The sequence below is a fragment of the Lycium ferocissimum genome, chromosome 2, assembly GCF_029784015.1.
Source record: "Lycium ferocissimum isolate CSIRO_LF1 chromosome 2, AGI_CSIRO_Lferr_CH_V1, whole genome shotgun sequence".
In the NCBI taxonomy this organism is placed as follows: Eukaryota; Viridiplantae; Streptophyta; class Magnoliopsida; order Solanales; family Solanaceae; genus Lycium; species Lycium ferocissimum.
The window spans coordinates 66686364-66704070 of record NC_081343.1 but is presented as its reverse complement, the minus strand read 5'-3'; the positions used below and the strand labels follow the sequence as shown (position 1 = coordinate 66704070).

Sequence of the window (17707 nt, the reverse complement as noted above, 5' to 3'; positions counted from 1 at the left end):
CATGTAAGGATCCAAACTGCATAATGAAGGTGTTGCCTCCTTGCTGACAACCCTTATCCTACGGTGGCGACGTAGTTTCAGGCTATCTGAGCCTTCTCGGTTAACTAAGCAATCCCAAAAACATGAACATGATATAGTTGGCTAAGAAGCCCATGATTTTCGTGAAATAACTTGTAAATAACTTGTAATCATGATTTCGCGAAATAACTTGTAACATGGTTTCATGAAATATCTTGTAATATGGTTTCATAAGATAACTTGTCATAGTATTGCAAACATGTTCTTGATTCATTTAATAACAATAGTTCATAATTATATATATATAATTGACTTGAAAACATGCTTGTAACTTGCTACATAAAATCATAAAATTTCATATAAACATAATGAGAATACATGAGGAAGAATTCATGATTCATGGATTAAGCTAGGGTTCCTAATAACCGTAATGGAAGATTAGGAATACAATAACGAATATAGATACGTAATTCATGTACATAAATACATAACTATGGGCTACCAATATGTTGGGTTTAATGCCAAGGGTTTGAACTTCATGGATATCAAGAAACGGAGCATGGGGAAGAACGTAGAGATTCCCACATGTGGATGGAAGTTCTACATATCTTAGTCGCTCCAAAACTTGAATTAAAGACTTGAGCTTTGAAGAGGATTTCCAAAATCTTGAATTCTTGAATCTTGAGATGGGTTTTCTTGAAAACCCTAGTTTTAGGAATGATAATTTCTTATTTAGATCATTAGAGTATATGTTAGAATTGAGTTGGAATAATTAGAGTAGGCTTACCTTGGTGTTCTTGATGATGGGAGAGGGTAGGAGGTCGTTCTAGGGCTTGAAGGAATGAAAAATAATGATTTGAACTGATATGGACTAATATCTACTGTTCTGGAAAATTGTAGTTTACGTGCAAAGACACGATACTGGCGTATTTTGAAATATCTGAATACGGCCGTATTCGAAAGGGCTTGCTATTCTCTTCATAAAATGGCCATAACTCATTGCACGGACGTCCGTTTGACCCTCATAATATACCGTTGGAAAGGTATTTCAAAGCTCACAACTTTCATCAAGGAAGTTTTCCCAAATTCCAAATACGTTTTGAAATACGGGCCATATTTTGAAATACGATCCGTATTTAACAATGTAAAATTCAAATGTCAAATTCCGAATCTTCAGAAATCATCGGCATCGTTTACGACTTGGTTTACGGCACATTTAAATACGGTCACTGTTCATAGGCGTAAACCCCCATCTTACAACTGAACAGGGAAATTGCAATTCTCACATCCTTTATCTATTTGTCAAGTCTAGGATCGTAATATTAGGTTAAAGATACGAGGTGTTACACGATATTACCTCTTTTTTTTCTCCTTTCTAAAATAGATATAAAATGATAAATTATTTTTTAATTTTTAGGTTAAACATGTAAAAATAGATAATTATTTTTAATATAATAAACAAGTAAAAGTAAATGGAAGGAAAGCATAAGTATTGTACTACCACCGCCTCTGGAGGTGTAGGGGTCGCTTAAATTTCAAGAGTCATTGTTAGATTTGACAAATTTTCTACTTTGAAGTCATAACAATCTTCTTGGATGTTGGTGTTCATTAATGAGTTGTTCTCAAAACAAATAGTATTACTAACATTTTTTTTGGATCTCTATAATTGCCTAAATTTAGGCTCAAAAGTAAGTTTTTAGCTATATGGACATTAATTTGATAAAATTTTAAAAAGAAGTAGTAGTATTATAGGAAGAAAATGATTAATTTTTTTTTTTTCAAAAAAGGATAATGAAGCTTTTTGGATTCTGATTTCTGACCATACAATATACATGTGAAAGCTGACATCGATTCTCAGGAATTAACTGACTACATCTTTTAAAATATATAAATTTTCAGCCGCACTAAAGGGAGAGCAAACCAAAAAAAAGAAACTAGCAATAAAAGATTAAAAAGAAAAAACTAAAGGAGAAAAGAAACTAGCAAGTGGTAGTGTCGGCTACCCCAGGAAATTAAGCCAATAGCATGCTGGATTGCTTTTAAAAATTTTCAGAGGGCTCACGTCCCCGTATTCAAATCTCTCAACACTCAACACTCAACACTCCCAATTAAACAACAGATCCAACTCAACCCCTACTATATTTACACACTTCACATATTAAAGGCAAGAAAAAAAAAAAGTGAAATACATTTAGAAATAAAGTGAAAAAATAAAATTTTAAGTTTCTAATTTTGATAGCGCAATTTGCAATTCAAACTGCAAAGTTACGACTTTAAATTCTATGGACTATCTTGACAACTGTTCTTCAAGTTGAAACTCCTTTTTCTTATTAAATATATTTAAATTTTATGCACTGATGATATAAAAGATAATTATACTATTAGATTGCTTAAAAAATAATTTTAGATAAATCTTAACCAACAAACACATGTATATCTCTACGTTGAATAACAGTTTGTAAAAAATGATACCAACTGGTAACAAGTAAAATCTCTCCAATAAACGTCAATTGATAAGTACTGCTATCACATAATCAAATGTTATAAGGCACATTACCTGCTAGTTATATAATCCCGTGCTGTGTACGGGCCCAAGCGCAGGTGACAATGTTAAAATTGATGGTTAATTTTTGTATGAATATTGAATTGATATACAAAATAATTTTTATTTGGTATTATAGGAGTATAAATTTCGAGTAGTGACTATCCTTTGAGAAACAGGTTTTTACTCTATTAATATTTCCAGATATTTTAATTTTTTTTAAAAATAATTTAAAATTTTATTCAGGACTTTTTCCTAAAAATATAATGTTAATTTCATCATTAGCCAACCCAAGTAAATCAATAGAGAGCTAAGTGTGGAATATTCCTTAAAAAGTATATCAATATTACATGTTCAGTTTATAGGTATGATAATATTACATGTTCTGTTGATTGGGTTCTTTCTATTAAAAATGTGGGCAATATTTTTACACAGTAAGAAAAAGAAAAGCTCAAAGCCTATTTTGAGGCCAAAGCGATGTGAAAAGGAAAGACAAAAGAGGGTCCACAATAGCAAAATGTGGAAATCACATACGCACACAAACATAGACGTGCTGATGTGGCGGAGCCTGAGCAGAAACATCAAAATTACTTTTGAATAAGCACACAGCACAAGCTGGCATGTTGACGCCCAGCTGTGTGCTTATTCACATTTCTTAGATAGTATATATACAAACGCATCCATAATTAAGTGAAAAAATAAGGTGAGAATACATAGAAATTAACCATTATTAAGTGGAAAAAAAAAAAGAAAAAAAAAGAGAGAGGTGAGAACGCCTAGAAATTTTTACCATGGTAAAATATGATACTATTAAACAATTTTACATGAAATCCTTAAGAAAAAGGTCTAATATTTGACAGGATGGGCGGCGAGATTTCTGGGGTAGTTAACTTTCAACTTCCACTAATCTTGTTTTTCCAGTCTTCTTTACAACTAGCAAAACAAGGAAAAAAACAAAAGTGAATCAAAAGCAAAATAAACCGGGTAATGTCTAGTAGTAATAATAACGCGGAATCGCGTGAAGTGCGCCGAAGATGAAGTTGGCATTGTCTATATAGGCCCATCAACTGAAGCTCTTTTTTTGGCAACTTCCTCACATTATTTATGTGCTGCTTACACAATCCTTTCTAGATCTATAACACAGATACATTCTTGATTTGTTCATTCTTTCTATTTTTAGAAGTATACTTAGCTCATTCCCACTCAAACCTGGTATTATTTCCATTTCTCTATAACTTTGGTTACTGAAATCTGTTAATGTACATTTGATCTGTTTGAGTAATTATTATGTGAATTGGGAATTTGCACGTATAAGGGGTTTTGAGTGTTCATTCTTTAAGCATTGCTGCAATGGGGAAAGTTGCTCTGCTTCATTTGCTTTGTGGAATCTTGGTCTTTTGGAGTGTCTCTGTTGTAAAAGCAGAGGATGCTTATAAATATTTCACATGGACTGTTTCTTATGGAACTGCTTCTCCTCTTGGTGTTCGTCAGCAGGTTCTTACTGTTTCCCTTTTTCTACTGATAGCCGGTATGCTTAATCAAGAACTTGAATTTCTGATGAGTTTTCTATGTTTGAACTTATAGGTGATCCTCATTAATGGTCAATTTCCTGGTCCAAGACTCGATCTTGTCACAAATGACAATGTAATCCTCAACCTGATTAATAAGTTGGATGAACCTCTTCTCTTGACATGGTGAGTCTCTTTTCAAATCTGTTCTCAAAATGTATGCTTACATAATGTTGCTCTTTGCTTGAATTTGGTCTAAATATTTCTTATTAATCTCATAGACATTCCAAAAGAGTAGTATTTTGTTGACATATTTGTTCTATGAGCTGAGCAATATACTGTCTTGAGTTTTTTTTTTAATAGTCATAGTGATAGATATGTTGGGATAAGAGTATAAAGTCTTACATGTCTTTCCTGTTTAGGAATGGGATCAAACAAAGGAAGAACTCTTGGCAAGATGGAGTTTTGGGAACTAACTGTCCCATTCCTCCAAATTCAAATTACACTTACAAGTTCCAAACGAAAGACCAGATTGGAAGCTATACATACTTCCCTTCAACTCAATTGCACAGAGCTGTTGGAGGTTTCGGTGCACTTAATGTGTATGCAAGATCCGTAATCCCAGTTCCATATGCTAAACCTGCTGGAGATTTCAGTTTACTTATTGGTGATTGGTACAAGAGCAGCCATAAGGTCAGAGCCTCTGGCCTGTTTCTTGCATTTTCTCATATTAGATAGTAATTTAGTTAGTCTAAAGTCTATAATAGGCATCATTTGTCTGGATAATTTTTTGGCTATTATAGAGAAATGTTGTTATAGAGAACATATAATATAATATAACATGACAAGTGAAATGTTGTTATAAAGGATGACTGTTATAGAGAGGTCTGACTGTAGAAGAGTTTATTGTCCAATTTCGTGATGTTTTCAATATGTTTTCTTTGGTACTTGTAGGTATTGAGGCAATTATTGGACTCAGGGAAGTCTCTTCCATACCCAAATGGTCTCCTCATAAATGGACAAAAGCAGTCTACCTTTGCTGGTGATCAAGGTCATTCTCAGCATTTCTTGAAATTTTCTGCTGTGGTCTTTGATTTACTGAATGGTTACTAATCCTCAATTAGAACAACTCTTTAACACCATGTGTCTTTCCATCTTCAGGAAAAACATATATGTTCAGGATTTCAAATGTAGGTTTGAAAAATTCCATTAACTTCAGAATTCAGGGCCACAAGATGAGGGTTGTCGAGGTTGAAGGATCCCACGTCTTGCAGAACATCTATGATTCTATTGATGTCCATGTTGGTCAATCTTTGTCTGTCCTTGTTACATTGGACCAGCCTCCAAAGGACTACTACATTGTTGCGTCTACTAGGTTCTCCAGGATAGCTCTTACTGCCACTTCAGTTCTCCACTACACTAACTCTCGGACGCCTGTCTCTGGACCTGTGCCACCTGCTCCAACCGGCCAAATGCATTGGTCTATGTTGCAAGCCCGAACATTCAGGTACCTTTTATCCACAAGAATTGTCATGCATATTCACTGGTTTGTTGCACTAGTACATTGATGAATTAAACAATTAACATATAATAGAGTCTTGGTTAAGTTAAGATTAGAGGAAATTAGGGTTTGTTTCATTTTGGCCCATTGGCCAAAATTAATTGAAGGCACTAACCATACAAAAGTATACACTCATTATGTACATTACTTGTATATTAAATGTATACAATATGTATATTATATGTATTATTACTTAATATACAAAACATATACATTTGCTGGCTATTTTTTGAAGCGGTTCAAAAATGTAATTAACATATGATTAGGAAGCATTTCAAGAACATATTGTTTATAGTTCTCCATGGCCTAATTCTCTTTTTGTCTGAATTGAAGGTGGAATCTGACAGCAAATGCAGCTAGGCCAAATCCTCAGGGTACTTTCCATTATGGAAAAATTATAATATCAAGGACTTTTGTGATGGCTAATTCAGCACCTATTATCAACGGAAAGTTGAGATATGCTGTCAATAGTGTCTCTTATGTTAATCCTGATACTCCACTAAAGCTTGCTGATCACTTCAACATCCCCGGAGTATTCAGCTTGAACTCCATTCAAGCTTTTCCCTCTGGCGGTTCACCTTACTTAGCCACAGCTGTTTTTCCAGCTTCTCACCATGATTTCATCGAAATTGTTTTCCAAAACAATGAAGCCACCATGCAGTCCTGGCATCTTGATGGCTATGATTTCTGGGTTGCAGGGTATGTCATAATACTTCAAAGTTCTTCATTTCTCCTAGTGATCATATGGGAAAACTGTTCTAATCCTTAACTATTGCTAAAAATCTGCAGTTTCGGAGCTGGCACATGGACACAAGCAAGTAGAAATAAGTACAATCTTGTTGATGCTCTGACTAGACATACTACACAGGTAACTTCAATTTCAGAGTTTAAGTTCTATGCATGAATATTGTAAAAAGTATTTGCACAATTGTGTCAACTTATAAGGGCATTGATTGGAAATAACATACGAATGGTAACTAACCTATTATAATAGGTTAAACTACAATGATCTTGTAAAAACAACTCTTTACACTGACATGTATATAACTTAAATTATAGTTCTAAGTATGACACGAAATGGTTCTTGCAGGTATATCCAAAATCTTGGACTGCTATATTGGTGTCATTGGACAACCAAGGAATGTGGAATTTGAGGTCAGCTATGTGGGATAAACAATATCTTGGGCAGCAGGTGTACCTGAGGGTGTACAACCCAACCCAAAGTCTAGCTAATGAATATGACATACCTACTAATGCTCTTCTTTGTGGCAAAGCTGCTGGGCGACATCCTTAATTGGGATGAGTCCTATATATATCGGCTTTTGTTTTACTGGTCATGAGAGGTTGACTAGAGAGATTGCGGCAAAAGATAATACTTGGCTGCTTATGTTGTAATCACATTACTTTGTATTCTTTCTTATGGTTGTTGGCTACACTAGTTTTTGAAATGCAGCTAATACGAAGTTCATTGCTACATAAATTCGTGCGCAAGTTCTAAGGAGCAAACTTTTGTCTTCAAAATTATTGCGTATACTTGGAGGGGTCGGTGTAGCGAACTTGGAGAATCCTTTATCTGCATTAAAAATATGATATACCTTATAGAATGCGATGAATTGAGTTGGGTTAAATGAATAAAGGAGGATTCATATATTCGATCTAACATACTTGTAATCAAAGAGAGTTTTCAAACAAGCCCTTCTTTTCTTTCTCCTTACTGAACTTTCCTCCTTAGAAAATTGATTTATATATACTATCAGTGTAAATAATTTATTTACACTATCACTTACTTGCTACAACAGGTAAAAATGACTTATGCCTTAAAAATTCCACGGTTTTTTACCCCAAGCAATTAGAGAAAAAGAGTTCTCTTCTGACGCATCCAATCAGATGCATGCTGCCTTAGTAGTGGACAAATTGCTAAAATGACCTGATTGTACTTGCATTTCTTTCAAATGACTTTAAACATCTATTGAACCTTTATTTCATAATTTATGTACAGTATTAACAAGAAGGGAAAAAAAACATAAATTAGGGGAAAGGGGATCTGGCCTTTCGGTCGATAAATTGAGCTAATATGTTATGCACAAGCTGGCTGGCAGTAGACCAAATTGGTAAACTAGGCCAGCTGTTTTTACTTGGCCAAGAAAAAGTATTTGAGACATTTGGGCTAGGTAGACTACAAGTCTACAACTACGTTGTCTTTGTTGTCCAACACCAAAGAGACCATTTGATTTCCTAACCCAATCAAATACTTCTTTGTCTCTTGATATAATAATTTCATTTATTTATTCTTTCTTTTTATTGATTTCTCTACTTTATTTCATGGTTTTTAAGGTAAACAAGAGAATTAGGATGTTTGAGTGGGATTAATTAGGACCCTGATTTAAATCTCAAGTATTTCACCAGTTCCATTTCACGTGACAATCTTTTCTTATTAATCTATTTCAAAAACGATGATACCTTTCAATATTTAGAAATAAAATTAAGGCTTAATGCATTTGCGGCCCCCTAAACTGTCTACTTTTTTCCATTTTGATACCTCAACTAAGTGTTATTCCTATTGAACCCCCTGAACTTGGCCTCAAGTGTGTCTATCAAACACAATCCGGCTTACATAGCATATATGGCGAGTTTCATTTTTTTTAGCCTGCGCGTGAATGTCAAAAAATTCAACCAACTAAAACACCCCACTCATTTTAGTTATACACATCAGATATGAAGAAGTGTGCTACTGTGTTATATAAGTGAAGAACCACCACTTAAACCAATCAAACAACAAAACTAAAAAAATTAGAAATCAATATTGGAAACTAAACTGAAAATAAAAACTAAAAGCTAAAACTGAAAAATAAGAAACCAAAACTGAAAAGAAAAACTGGAAAATAAAAACCCAAAACTGAAAAATAAACATTGAAAAATAAGAAACCAAAACTGAAAACTAAAAAAAAAAAACTTAATATCTGATGTGTATAATTAAAATGGATAGGGTGTTTTAATTGGTTGAATTTTCCACCTAGGACGCGATTGATATTCATGCGCAAGGTTAAAAAAATTAAAATTCACCATATATGTTATGTAAGTCGGATTGTGTTTGATAGACACATGGCGCTAAGTTCGGAGTTCGAAAAAACAGAATAACACTTACTTGAAAGGTGCTAAATGGAAAAAAATGACAAGTTTAGGGGACCGCATATGCATTAAGCCTAAAATTAACTTTAAACTTATCATTATATCCTTAATAACATGCTTTTATAGCCACCGATATGTCATGGAATGTTTAAGACCGACCTCAAATGTGTTCGTTTATTTCTTAAACTTCATGTTAGTCAAACACCAACCTATAAATTGAAACGGAGGGAGCACTTCTTAACTTCTTTGTCTCAGTATTTTAGTGCTTCAGACGAGAATATTAAAGAGATATATGGTAGAACTTACAATATACGAGATTGATCTTTACATTGTAATTCTCTTGTATATTTTTACAATTAATTACATTTTATAGATCCATGCCACCAGTCCAATTTAAAGAGTCCTAATTTATATAAATTATTATTAGGAGGAGGTAAAATTTAGCATTTTGTATTTTTCAGAGTTAGCATAGAGGTAAGAAGAAGATTCGAGGAACGATTTGTTGTAAAATATTAGAAGAGGATACCAAACACATCTTATGAAATGCTTAATTAATAATTTAGTTTTAGTAAACCTTTTAAATTAAAACACTTGTAAATATTCTCTTAAAACACGAGTAGTACGAGAAACACGGATATTGGTAATTGCTAAAGGTATATATTGCTTAAGAGAAGGTCTTCTGATTCTATGAATTCAAAAATATTGATGGAAAAGGGATTCAAACTTGACATGGACGTCAATGTTGGCGCCAACTGTTCCATACTACTAGCATTGTTTCAAGTAACATGGATTCCAAAGTGCACGCACACACATACAGGACTATATTTTTTGCATAATTGTATTCTATGTTGTTGAGCTTTTATTTTCGTTTTCTTCTTTGTTTTCTACTCTCTTCCTCCCCCTTTAACTGTCGCTTTAGTTTAAAAAATCATCACTTTAGAAATTCTAGTAGTAATAAGTAATATGCAACCTATATTGATAAGAAATAACTTGGAAATTTTAGAATCTTAATATTGTTGATAAATGATTTTTCCTAATTTAATTACAAATTCAATATTCTGGACGCAAACTAATAAAAGTCAATTTCCAAAAATTTAATGTTGACATTTGATGCTCAATCTTATATTTTAGTGATTCTACTTTTGCGTCTCTCATGAAATACCTAGTAGTACTGACACTGCAAGCTACAGCCCTCGAGAAAGTGGAAATTATGATGAAGGGTCAAGTAAATGGATGGTGTTTTCAGGACTACTTAATCGTGATTATGTCAGTAGTAATTCAAATTCTAGTGCTATGATTGGAATTTAATGATTACGTCATTATTATAATCCAGTTAGATGGATTTCCACATTTCATGTTAATTATCTCATGAATACTTGCAAATAGCAAAAAGTCAAAATATTTTTCCGCCAGATCGGTCAAGAAATTTCACAAAATTTAGTACCATTAATTTAGATGTTTAAAGTTTTCAGGGACTATGTTTATAAGAGGTTGCTTTTTTCTGGATCCAAAAAACCCTCTCACTGTCTTCGTTTATTGTTTGCATGTGATACTTCAAATCTTAAGCAAGATCCTTTAGGCATGTTTTCTTTGTGATGGGTGGTATTAATTAAAGCTACTATTTACCAAATTAATTCAACATACAGTCTCACTTCTTTCAATTAATTAAATAATCTACATTATTTTGGTTGAGTTGAAACTTAGCGCACCGATTAATGATGATCCGTTCTTGGATGCATCGTTCTCGCTTTTCGAAATTCTTCCCTTTTAATTCTCTTCTCACCACCGACGCCTTCGAATCTGAAAGACAAACACATAGGTTTTCAAAAACATTCTAACAACTTTAACTGGAGAGGCAAATATTCATGAAGAGTTGTTTAAAATAATTCTTGCTCCGGTCCTAAATACTACTTTTTCCGTACTAATTGATGTGAACTTTCTCATTCTCGAGATTTAAATTATGTGAACTTTGATCAACATTGTAAAATGTATTTTTTCATTATAGTGACATGAGAAGAATTTTGCAACTTATAATACTTTTTGTTATATATATTAAATATTGAGTTGATCTAATCTAATTTAGCTCAAAGATTAGTCAAATTGAATTTAGATAAGCGAAAATTGTCACGTAAATTGGGACATAGGGAGTAGCTGCTTTATAATACTGAATTAGTTTCAAAATATTTGACATTATACGAAAAAAAAAAGTCATTTATTAGATTTTTCTGAATCTACCATTACTGCTCTAATTAGTGGACTGTTAATTAAGCTAACCACTTAAGGCAAACACTTATTATTAAGACTATTATGTAAATGTTTTTCTTAATTAAACGATCGATGTGCAACAATTTTAAAAGGTACTATATCATGTCCATGTTATCTGTCTTAGGTGTTGCACACTGCTTAAGAAAGACCTTAACAGTCTTAATCATATGGCTATATCTCGTAGTATATCTCACTAGATTTGCACTGGGTAGATTTGAAGAATAATAATTGACTTTTGAATTTTCTAAAACGCTAAACATTTTGAAACAAATTATTTGACTTGTCGAAATGACTATTCCTTTAAAATCGGAACAATTAGATAATATAAACAGGACAGAGTACTTCTTACACTTAAATAATGAGTCTAACTAGAAGTCTAGATCCAAAGTTTCGCCCTTAGGCGGACTTGTAAACTTCCAAATATAGTATATATACCTACTATTATAAGTGAAGCCAAAGGTTAAGGAAGAGGCATTAATTAATTAGCATAAAGTGCGCCGTAGATGAGCTTTAGATTTCTTCTCGAATTGTGCGTGCATGCATGTCAACACTCTCATGGCTTTTGCGTAGCTAATTGTGGCAACTTTAGCTTCCCGCAATCACCTTTCTTATATATATACACACTCTTTCAATTACTCACCTTGACATCCATATTCTGTTTCCTTCTTATATCTCCTCAATCACCTGAGGAGATTCATATTTGTTCCTTACTTTATTACCTATAATATTAATGGTAAGTGTTTTGACTACATTCTTTGTTTCACTTTTCTCATTGGTCCTAAATGGAGAAGTTCACGTGTACTTTCTTGTCAAATGTTTCACTTTTCACTTGTATTTTATAGTCCGACATTTTACATTTATTCTAGTCCATCATTTTAGTGATTTCCTAGCGAGCTTTATACTGAAAGTTCTGAAAAAGTAATGGAATCACTTCCAGATGACCATAACACATCCAATTGGATTTAATTTATTTAACACTATCAGTGTAATGAATTTTAACACTATCAGTGTAATTTAACATGTCATAGCACGTTACTTACTACTCCATTTATTCTAGATTACAAATTAATGTTATTAAGTGAAATTACCTACAATTGCCTTTTAAGCTTTTGATTGTGTAAAATATATATTTGACGCTGTCGCTCAGCATACTTAAATTCTTTTTGTTTTGCTAAACAAAACAGAGAGAGAAACCAAATACCTTCATTTAGCAATTGACGTGAGACTACTTTCTTGGAGAAAAAAAACGACCTTACATAGAATTATTTGCGGGTGTGTGTGCAGAAATGAGACGGGTCATATTCCTGCAATTTTTACTTGGAGTTTTGGTCTTGTTGAGTTCTTCCATCGTGAGGGCTGAAGACCCGTACGTATATGAAACTTGGACTGTTACCTATGGTCAAGTCTCTCCTCTTGGAGTCAAGCAAAGGGTAATATTTCTACCATCTTAATTTTTGTTATACGTAATATTCATTTGTTATAGTTTAAGTTTAACATATACATAATCTTTTTTTGAATTCATGCAGGGAATCCTTATTAATGGGCAGTTTCCAGGTCCTACCCTTAACGTTGTAACTAATGACAACGTTGTGGTTACGGTCATTAATAAGCTGGATGATCGTTTGCTCTTAACATGGTGCGTCGCCGAAATTTTACATTCAAGTCAAATTTTTGTTATACAACGGGGGACAAATAATTTTTAAGTGAATTGTGTAAATATTTAAACTCTTAATTAATTTTGTGATGTGAATTAATCAACAGGAACGGTGTGAAACAAAGAAAGACCTCATGGCAAGATGGAGTTCTTGGTACAAATTGTCCAATCCCACCAAATAGCCAATGGACCTACAAAATGCAAATGAAAGATCAAATTGGAACATTTACATATTTTCCATCCACTTTAATGCATAGAGCTGCGGGTGGTTTTGGAGGATTTAACATATTAGCAAGGGTTGTTATTCCAGTCCCATACCCAAAACCTTTTGAGCAATTCACTGTGCTTGTTAGTGACTGGTGGAAGACGGATAACAAGGTTCCAATTAATCTCATAATTTTCTGTTACTAATTATAATTAAATAATTTGATTGCAAATAAGGACATACAAATGGTTGACTTTCTTGCCTACAATTACAGGTATTGCAGCAAAGGTTAGACCAGGGGAAATCTTTTCCTCCTCCAGATGCTCTGCTCATTAATGGACGACCTAATTCTCTTAAGTTCACCGGCTTGAAAGGTACACGTTAAGTATCCCACGTTGGTTGAGGAAATAAGATGCCATCTTCTAATTATGTTGTTTTAGCCGATACTTAGCTCATGAGCTAGCTTTTGTTACTCTGTCCGTCTCAATTTATGAATTTTATGTATTGTTTGACTTGACACAAAGTTTAAAAAAGATAGGAAAACTTTTGAAATTTGTGGTCTAAAACAAATTTTGGGCATTTGTGTGCCTATAAATCATTTCATTAAGGGTAAAAGAGTTTAAGGTTAAGTTGTTTCTAATTATAAAAAGTGACATTCTTTTTAAGACAGACTAAAAAGAAAAGTGTGTCACATAAATTGAGAATGTGGGAGTATTAAGTTAGACCTTTAATTTGATCCATTTTTTACAGTACGAATCCTTGAAGCCGATGTGGATATAGAGTATATATCTTAGGGGATTTATCTGAATCCAATAATTTTAGCTCAAACTTTATGTATATGAAAGAAAAAAAAATTCACTAAATAATTACAAATAATAAATTTCAAATCCAGTTAATCAAATAGGTTGTAAAATCCTAGATCCATTGCTGCATTGAATTAACTTACGCCTAATAGGCTTTTCAAGAAAAAGTTCTATTTAGTTTAGTTTCCTAGATGATGTTAACCAAATTGTTATTTGTTAATCCATTTTGTGTTTCATGTTGTGTGTTTTCAGGATACACATACTTATTTAGGGTGTCGAATGTGGGATTAACAACATCAATAAACTTTAGGATCCAAGGTCACTCGTTAAAGCTGGTGGAAGTGGAAGGATCACACACAATGCAAGAAGTGTATGAATCCTTGGATATTCATGTTGGCCAATCCATGGCTTTTCTGTTGACTTTACATGCCAAACCCAAAGATTATTTTATTGTGGCTTCAACTCGTTTCACTAAGCCAATTCTCACAGCAACTGCCATCCTTCACTATCAAGGTTCTAATACCCCTGCCTCAAAACCCCTGCCTATTGGTCCTACTAATCATGTACATTGGTCAATGAAGCAAGCCAGAACCATTAGGTATGTGCATTCATGTAATTGTTTTTTCTCTTTTATTACTTGACTTTAAGTTCTCATATATACTATTTGAGGGCTATATTATTTTTACGCTGTCGGGTTACATTAAATGTAATATTCCTATGTCCTAATTTATGTGGTACGTTTTGAATTTTAAGAGTCAAGCGATTTTTTCTTTGACCACAGTTTTTTCATGTCTTTATAATATTTTGAATTGTCAATTATAGTGGCCTATAATACATTTTCTTTAGTTTTCAACTATGTAAACTTTGTGTTGAAAAATTCAAAGATTTCATGTTTGAATTCATGGTCAAAAATAAAAAAATGACTCTCTAAATTCTAATGGTACCCCTATAAATTGGGACAACTTTTTTTTATGTGTATTGATCTGACTATGAACAAAAATCAAGAAAGTAAAAGAAACATGATCTATTAACCTGAAAAATATAATAAATCGTGCTATAATATGTTAAATTAAATTGAAAATGTAAAATTTCTTTTACGTTATCAACATATTGCTCTGTTTTCAACACCAAAACAAAAAAAACATATTGCTCTGACATTTTTTTTGGCCCTGTGGTGAAGATGGAACTTGACGGCAAATGCTGCGAGGCCGAATCCACAAGGAGCATTCCATTATGGGACAATCCCAGTGACAAGGACATTAGTACTCGCAAATTCTGCTGGCAAAAACAATGGAAAGAAACGTTATGCTATAAATAAGATCTCTTACATCAACCCAGACACTCCATTGAAGCTTGCTGACTATTTCAACATTCCTGGAGTTTTTCAGCTGAACAAAATCAGCGACAATCCTCCACGTGGGGCAATGGTTCTTGCCACTTCTGTCTTTAACTTCACTCTCCATGACTTCGTCGAGATTGTCTTCCAGAACAATGAGAATTCTGTCCAGTATTATCACCTTGATGGCTATGATTTCTGGACTGTCGGGTATGCTAATTTTCAAGGCCAAGTGCGCAAATAGTCGTTTTTAGGACCTCTATTCAAAGAGTAGCTCAGATTTACCAAGTTTAAAGTTTAGCCGTCTCTAAATAGACTTTAGACATGCGAGTCTAAAGTTTAAAATTATGGGTTTGAAGTTGAAAATCAAACTCTCAGGTTTGAAGTTAGGCTTTGACAGAGTCCAACTTCAGACCTGAAGGAATATAAAATTTGAACCTTATTCTGAATTTAGGCTCTAACAGGGCCTAACTTCACACCAAAAGTCTGAATTTGAACATTGAACTTTCAGAATTTAGACATGAGAAAATGAAATTAAGCTTGACTGAGCCCAATTTCATACATTCAAGAAGAAGAAGCAGCAGCAGCAGATTAAGTTAGCAAGTTGGAAAAAAACTGGCTAAACTTTAAATAGTTTTTAAAAATCGAATATGTTTTAAATATGGTTGCTACAAGTGGCCGCCTGGTGTCATTTGTACAAAATTTTCAAAGCATTTTCTTTAAGTTTTATTAATACTACAAGTATTTTATTTTCAAAATTTGTTAACTGTTGTACATGTAGTGATCTAAATTTATAAGCTTGCTCACTCTTATCATTTGCTTGTTCTATGTTTATGAAGGTATGGGCCTGGCGTGTGGAACACAACAATGAGGAGAAGGTACAATTTAGTGGATGCCACAACCAGATACACTATTCAGGTGTATCCAAATTCATGGAGTACAATATTGGTGTCATTAGACAACAAAGGAATGTGGAATTTAAGGTCTGCAGTATGGCCAAGGAGATACTTAGGACAGGAAACATATTTCAGAGTATGGAATACCGAACATAGCCTTTACACCGAGTATGATATTCCACCAAATGCCCTTCTCTGTGGCAAGGCCAAACACTAGCACTAGGAGATGTTTACGTCAATTCACTCAGTTGATGCAATCGCTCTCCTTTTTCTTTTTCTTCTCTCTCTTTTTAATTTCCCCCATTTTCTGATTCAGTTGCGAGGGTGTGACTGTAAAAGAAGTACATTTAAGAAGAGGGGAAGTTCTTATAGAATGACACAGGTTTTATTTTATGCTTATATTTGTTCTAGATATAATAATCACAATACAATAGTAGTCCTATCACTTTTGTCTACGTCTAACAACCCCCCCCCCCGCCCCCGCGCCCCCCTTCCCAAACAAACCTCATATAAAGAAAATTTACATTACTAGGTTACTTAACAACCAAATAAATAACTTCTATTATAAATGTAGGTTGATAATCTAGAAAACAAGGTACGTAACCTACTATAATTTGTTAAACTAATTAGTTGTTACTGCAATAGTTATTTGAGATGTAATTTTAAATAAATACCATAAAAATGGTAGAAAATAAGCTCAATATTACCAATTTCAGTTTATGGATAGATGCCCAAAAAGATCGAATAGCTTTAATTTAAGGAAGCTTCTTAAAATCATGCCTAAATGAATAGGGACAATCTAAGTCCGAAATGTTATATGTCCAGAAGAAATAAAATAGAAAACTCGAAACATTAATTTAATGTTTTCGGATACTGCATCACCCTTCAACTTACATTTAAGATGTCTTATGCAAATGATTGAAAAATTATAGGACATCAAGTTTACAAGAAACCAAATAAAATTAAAAGATCTTAATTTTTTATTGTTATTAATAATTTCCTAAAGTGTAATCCCATATGAATAGGGATTGGGATTTAAGCATTTCCTTTTCCTATTTCATTAAGAAATTGGCTTCCTAAATGGATGGACACATTGTTTTCCCATGCATGTTTGGTATCGGCTATCAATTCTCTATATAAGAGTATGATATGGTTGTATTGTAAAATCATTCTTAAGATCTCTTGACAATTCTTTTTTGCTACTCATTGTTTCTACGTTATTAGTTTTGTTAATCTACGATAGCTATGGCGGCACTGTACGTGCCTTCTATTTTTTGGCAAAGTCAACTTCCAACCTCTGGAAGGGCAACTAATTGCCATGTTCAAATAGCAAAAACTCAACAGGGCAGTACTACACCGATTTTTATCAATTGGTCTTTCCCATCTTTAGGATATATTAAGATCAACACAGACGGTAGTTTCATGCCTAATTCAGGACTAGCAGGTTTCGGAGGTGTTGCACGAGATGACAACGGAAGGTGGATAGGGGGATTTTACGGGCGACTCAAAGGTGAAAGCAACATCAAGCCTTACACCGGAGCTATGGGCTATACACGGTGGTCTGATCCTTGCAAAAAGTTATAACCTGAAAAAGGTTATTATTGAAACCGATTCCAATGAAGCACTAATGTTGCTAACCGTGAGAAATAACATCGGAGGACACCCTGATCGTGCTGTGATAGAAGAGTGTAGGTGTCTTATGTCTGAACTTGAGATTGCTATAATTCATACACTGAGAGAAGGTAACAACTGTGCGGATCACTTGGCTAAATTGGGAAGAAAGCAATATC

General features: G+C 33.5%; 2 protein-coding genes across 2 annotated transcripts; both read left to right on the top strand.

Moving 5' to 3' along the window:
• Positions 1-3630: 3630 nt before the first annotated feature.
• Positions 3631-7109, top strand: LOC132046945 (L-ascorbate oxidase homolog). The gene is made up of 9 exons (XM_059437792.1): positions 3631-3776; positions 3873-4054; positions 4145-4254; positions 4491-4761; positions 5023-5119; positions 5230-5575; positions 5963-6328; positions 6419-6497; positions 6720-7109. The coding sequence occupies exons 2-9, from the start codon at positions 3911-3913 to the stop codon at positions 6921-6923; spliced, it is 1617 nt and encodes a 538-aa protein (XP_059293775.1). The 5' UTR covers positions 3631-3776; positions 3873-3910; the 3' UTR covers positions 6924-7109.
• Positions 7110-12309: 5200 nt separating this feature from the next.
• LOC132048337 (L-ascorbate oxidase homolog) lies at positions 12310-16289 on the top strand. Its single transcript, XM_059439244.1, has 7 exons — positions 12310-12453; positions 12550-12659; positions 12785-13055; positions 13157-13256; positions 13938-14283; positions 14866-15231; positions 15861-16289. The coding sequence occupies exons 1-7, from the start codon at positions 12310-12312 to the stop codon at positions 16132-16134; spliced, it is 1611 nt and encodes a 536-aa protein (XP_059295227.1). The 3' UTR covers positions 16135-16289.
• Positions 16290-17707: the final 1418 nt, after the last annotated feature.

Coding starts and splice junctions, on each gene's coding strand:
- LOC132046945 (XM_059437792.1), top strand. CDS start 3,911: ATGGGGAAAGTTGCTCTGCTTCATTTGCTTTGTGGAATCTTGGTCTTT. Junction 4,762..5,022: donor GGTACAAGAGCAGCCATAAG/GTCAGAGCCTCT, acceptor TGGTACTTGTAG/GTATTGAGGCAATTATTGGA. Junction 6,498..6,719: donor TGACTAGACATACTACACAG/GTAACTTCAATT, acceptor TGGTTCTTGCAG/GTATATCCAAAATCTTGGAC.
- LOC132048337 (XM_059439244.1), top strand. CDS start 12,310: ATGAGACGGGTCATATTCCTGCAATTTTTACTTGGAGTTTTGGTCTTG. Junction 12,660..12,784: donor GATCGTTTGCTCTTAACATG/GTGCGTCGCCGA, acceptor ATTAATCAACAG/GAACGGTGTGAAACAAAGAA. Junction 14,284..14,865: donor AAGCAAGCCAGAACCATTAG/GTATGTGCATTC, acceptor CCTGTGGTGAAG/ATGGAACTTGACGGCAAATG.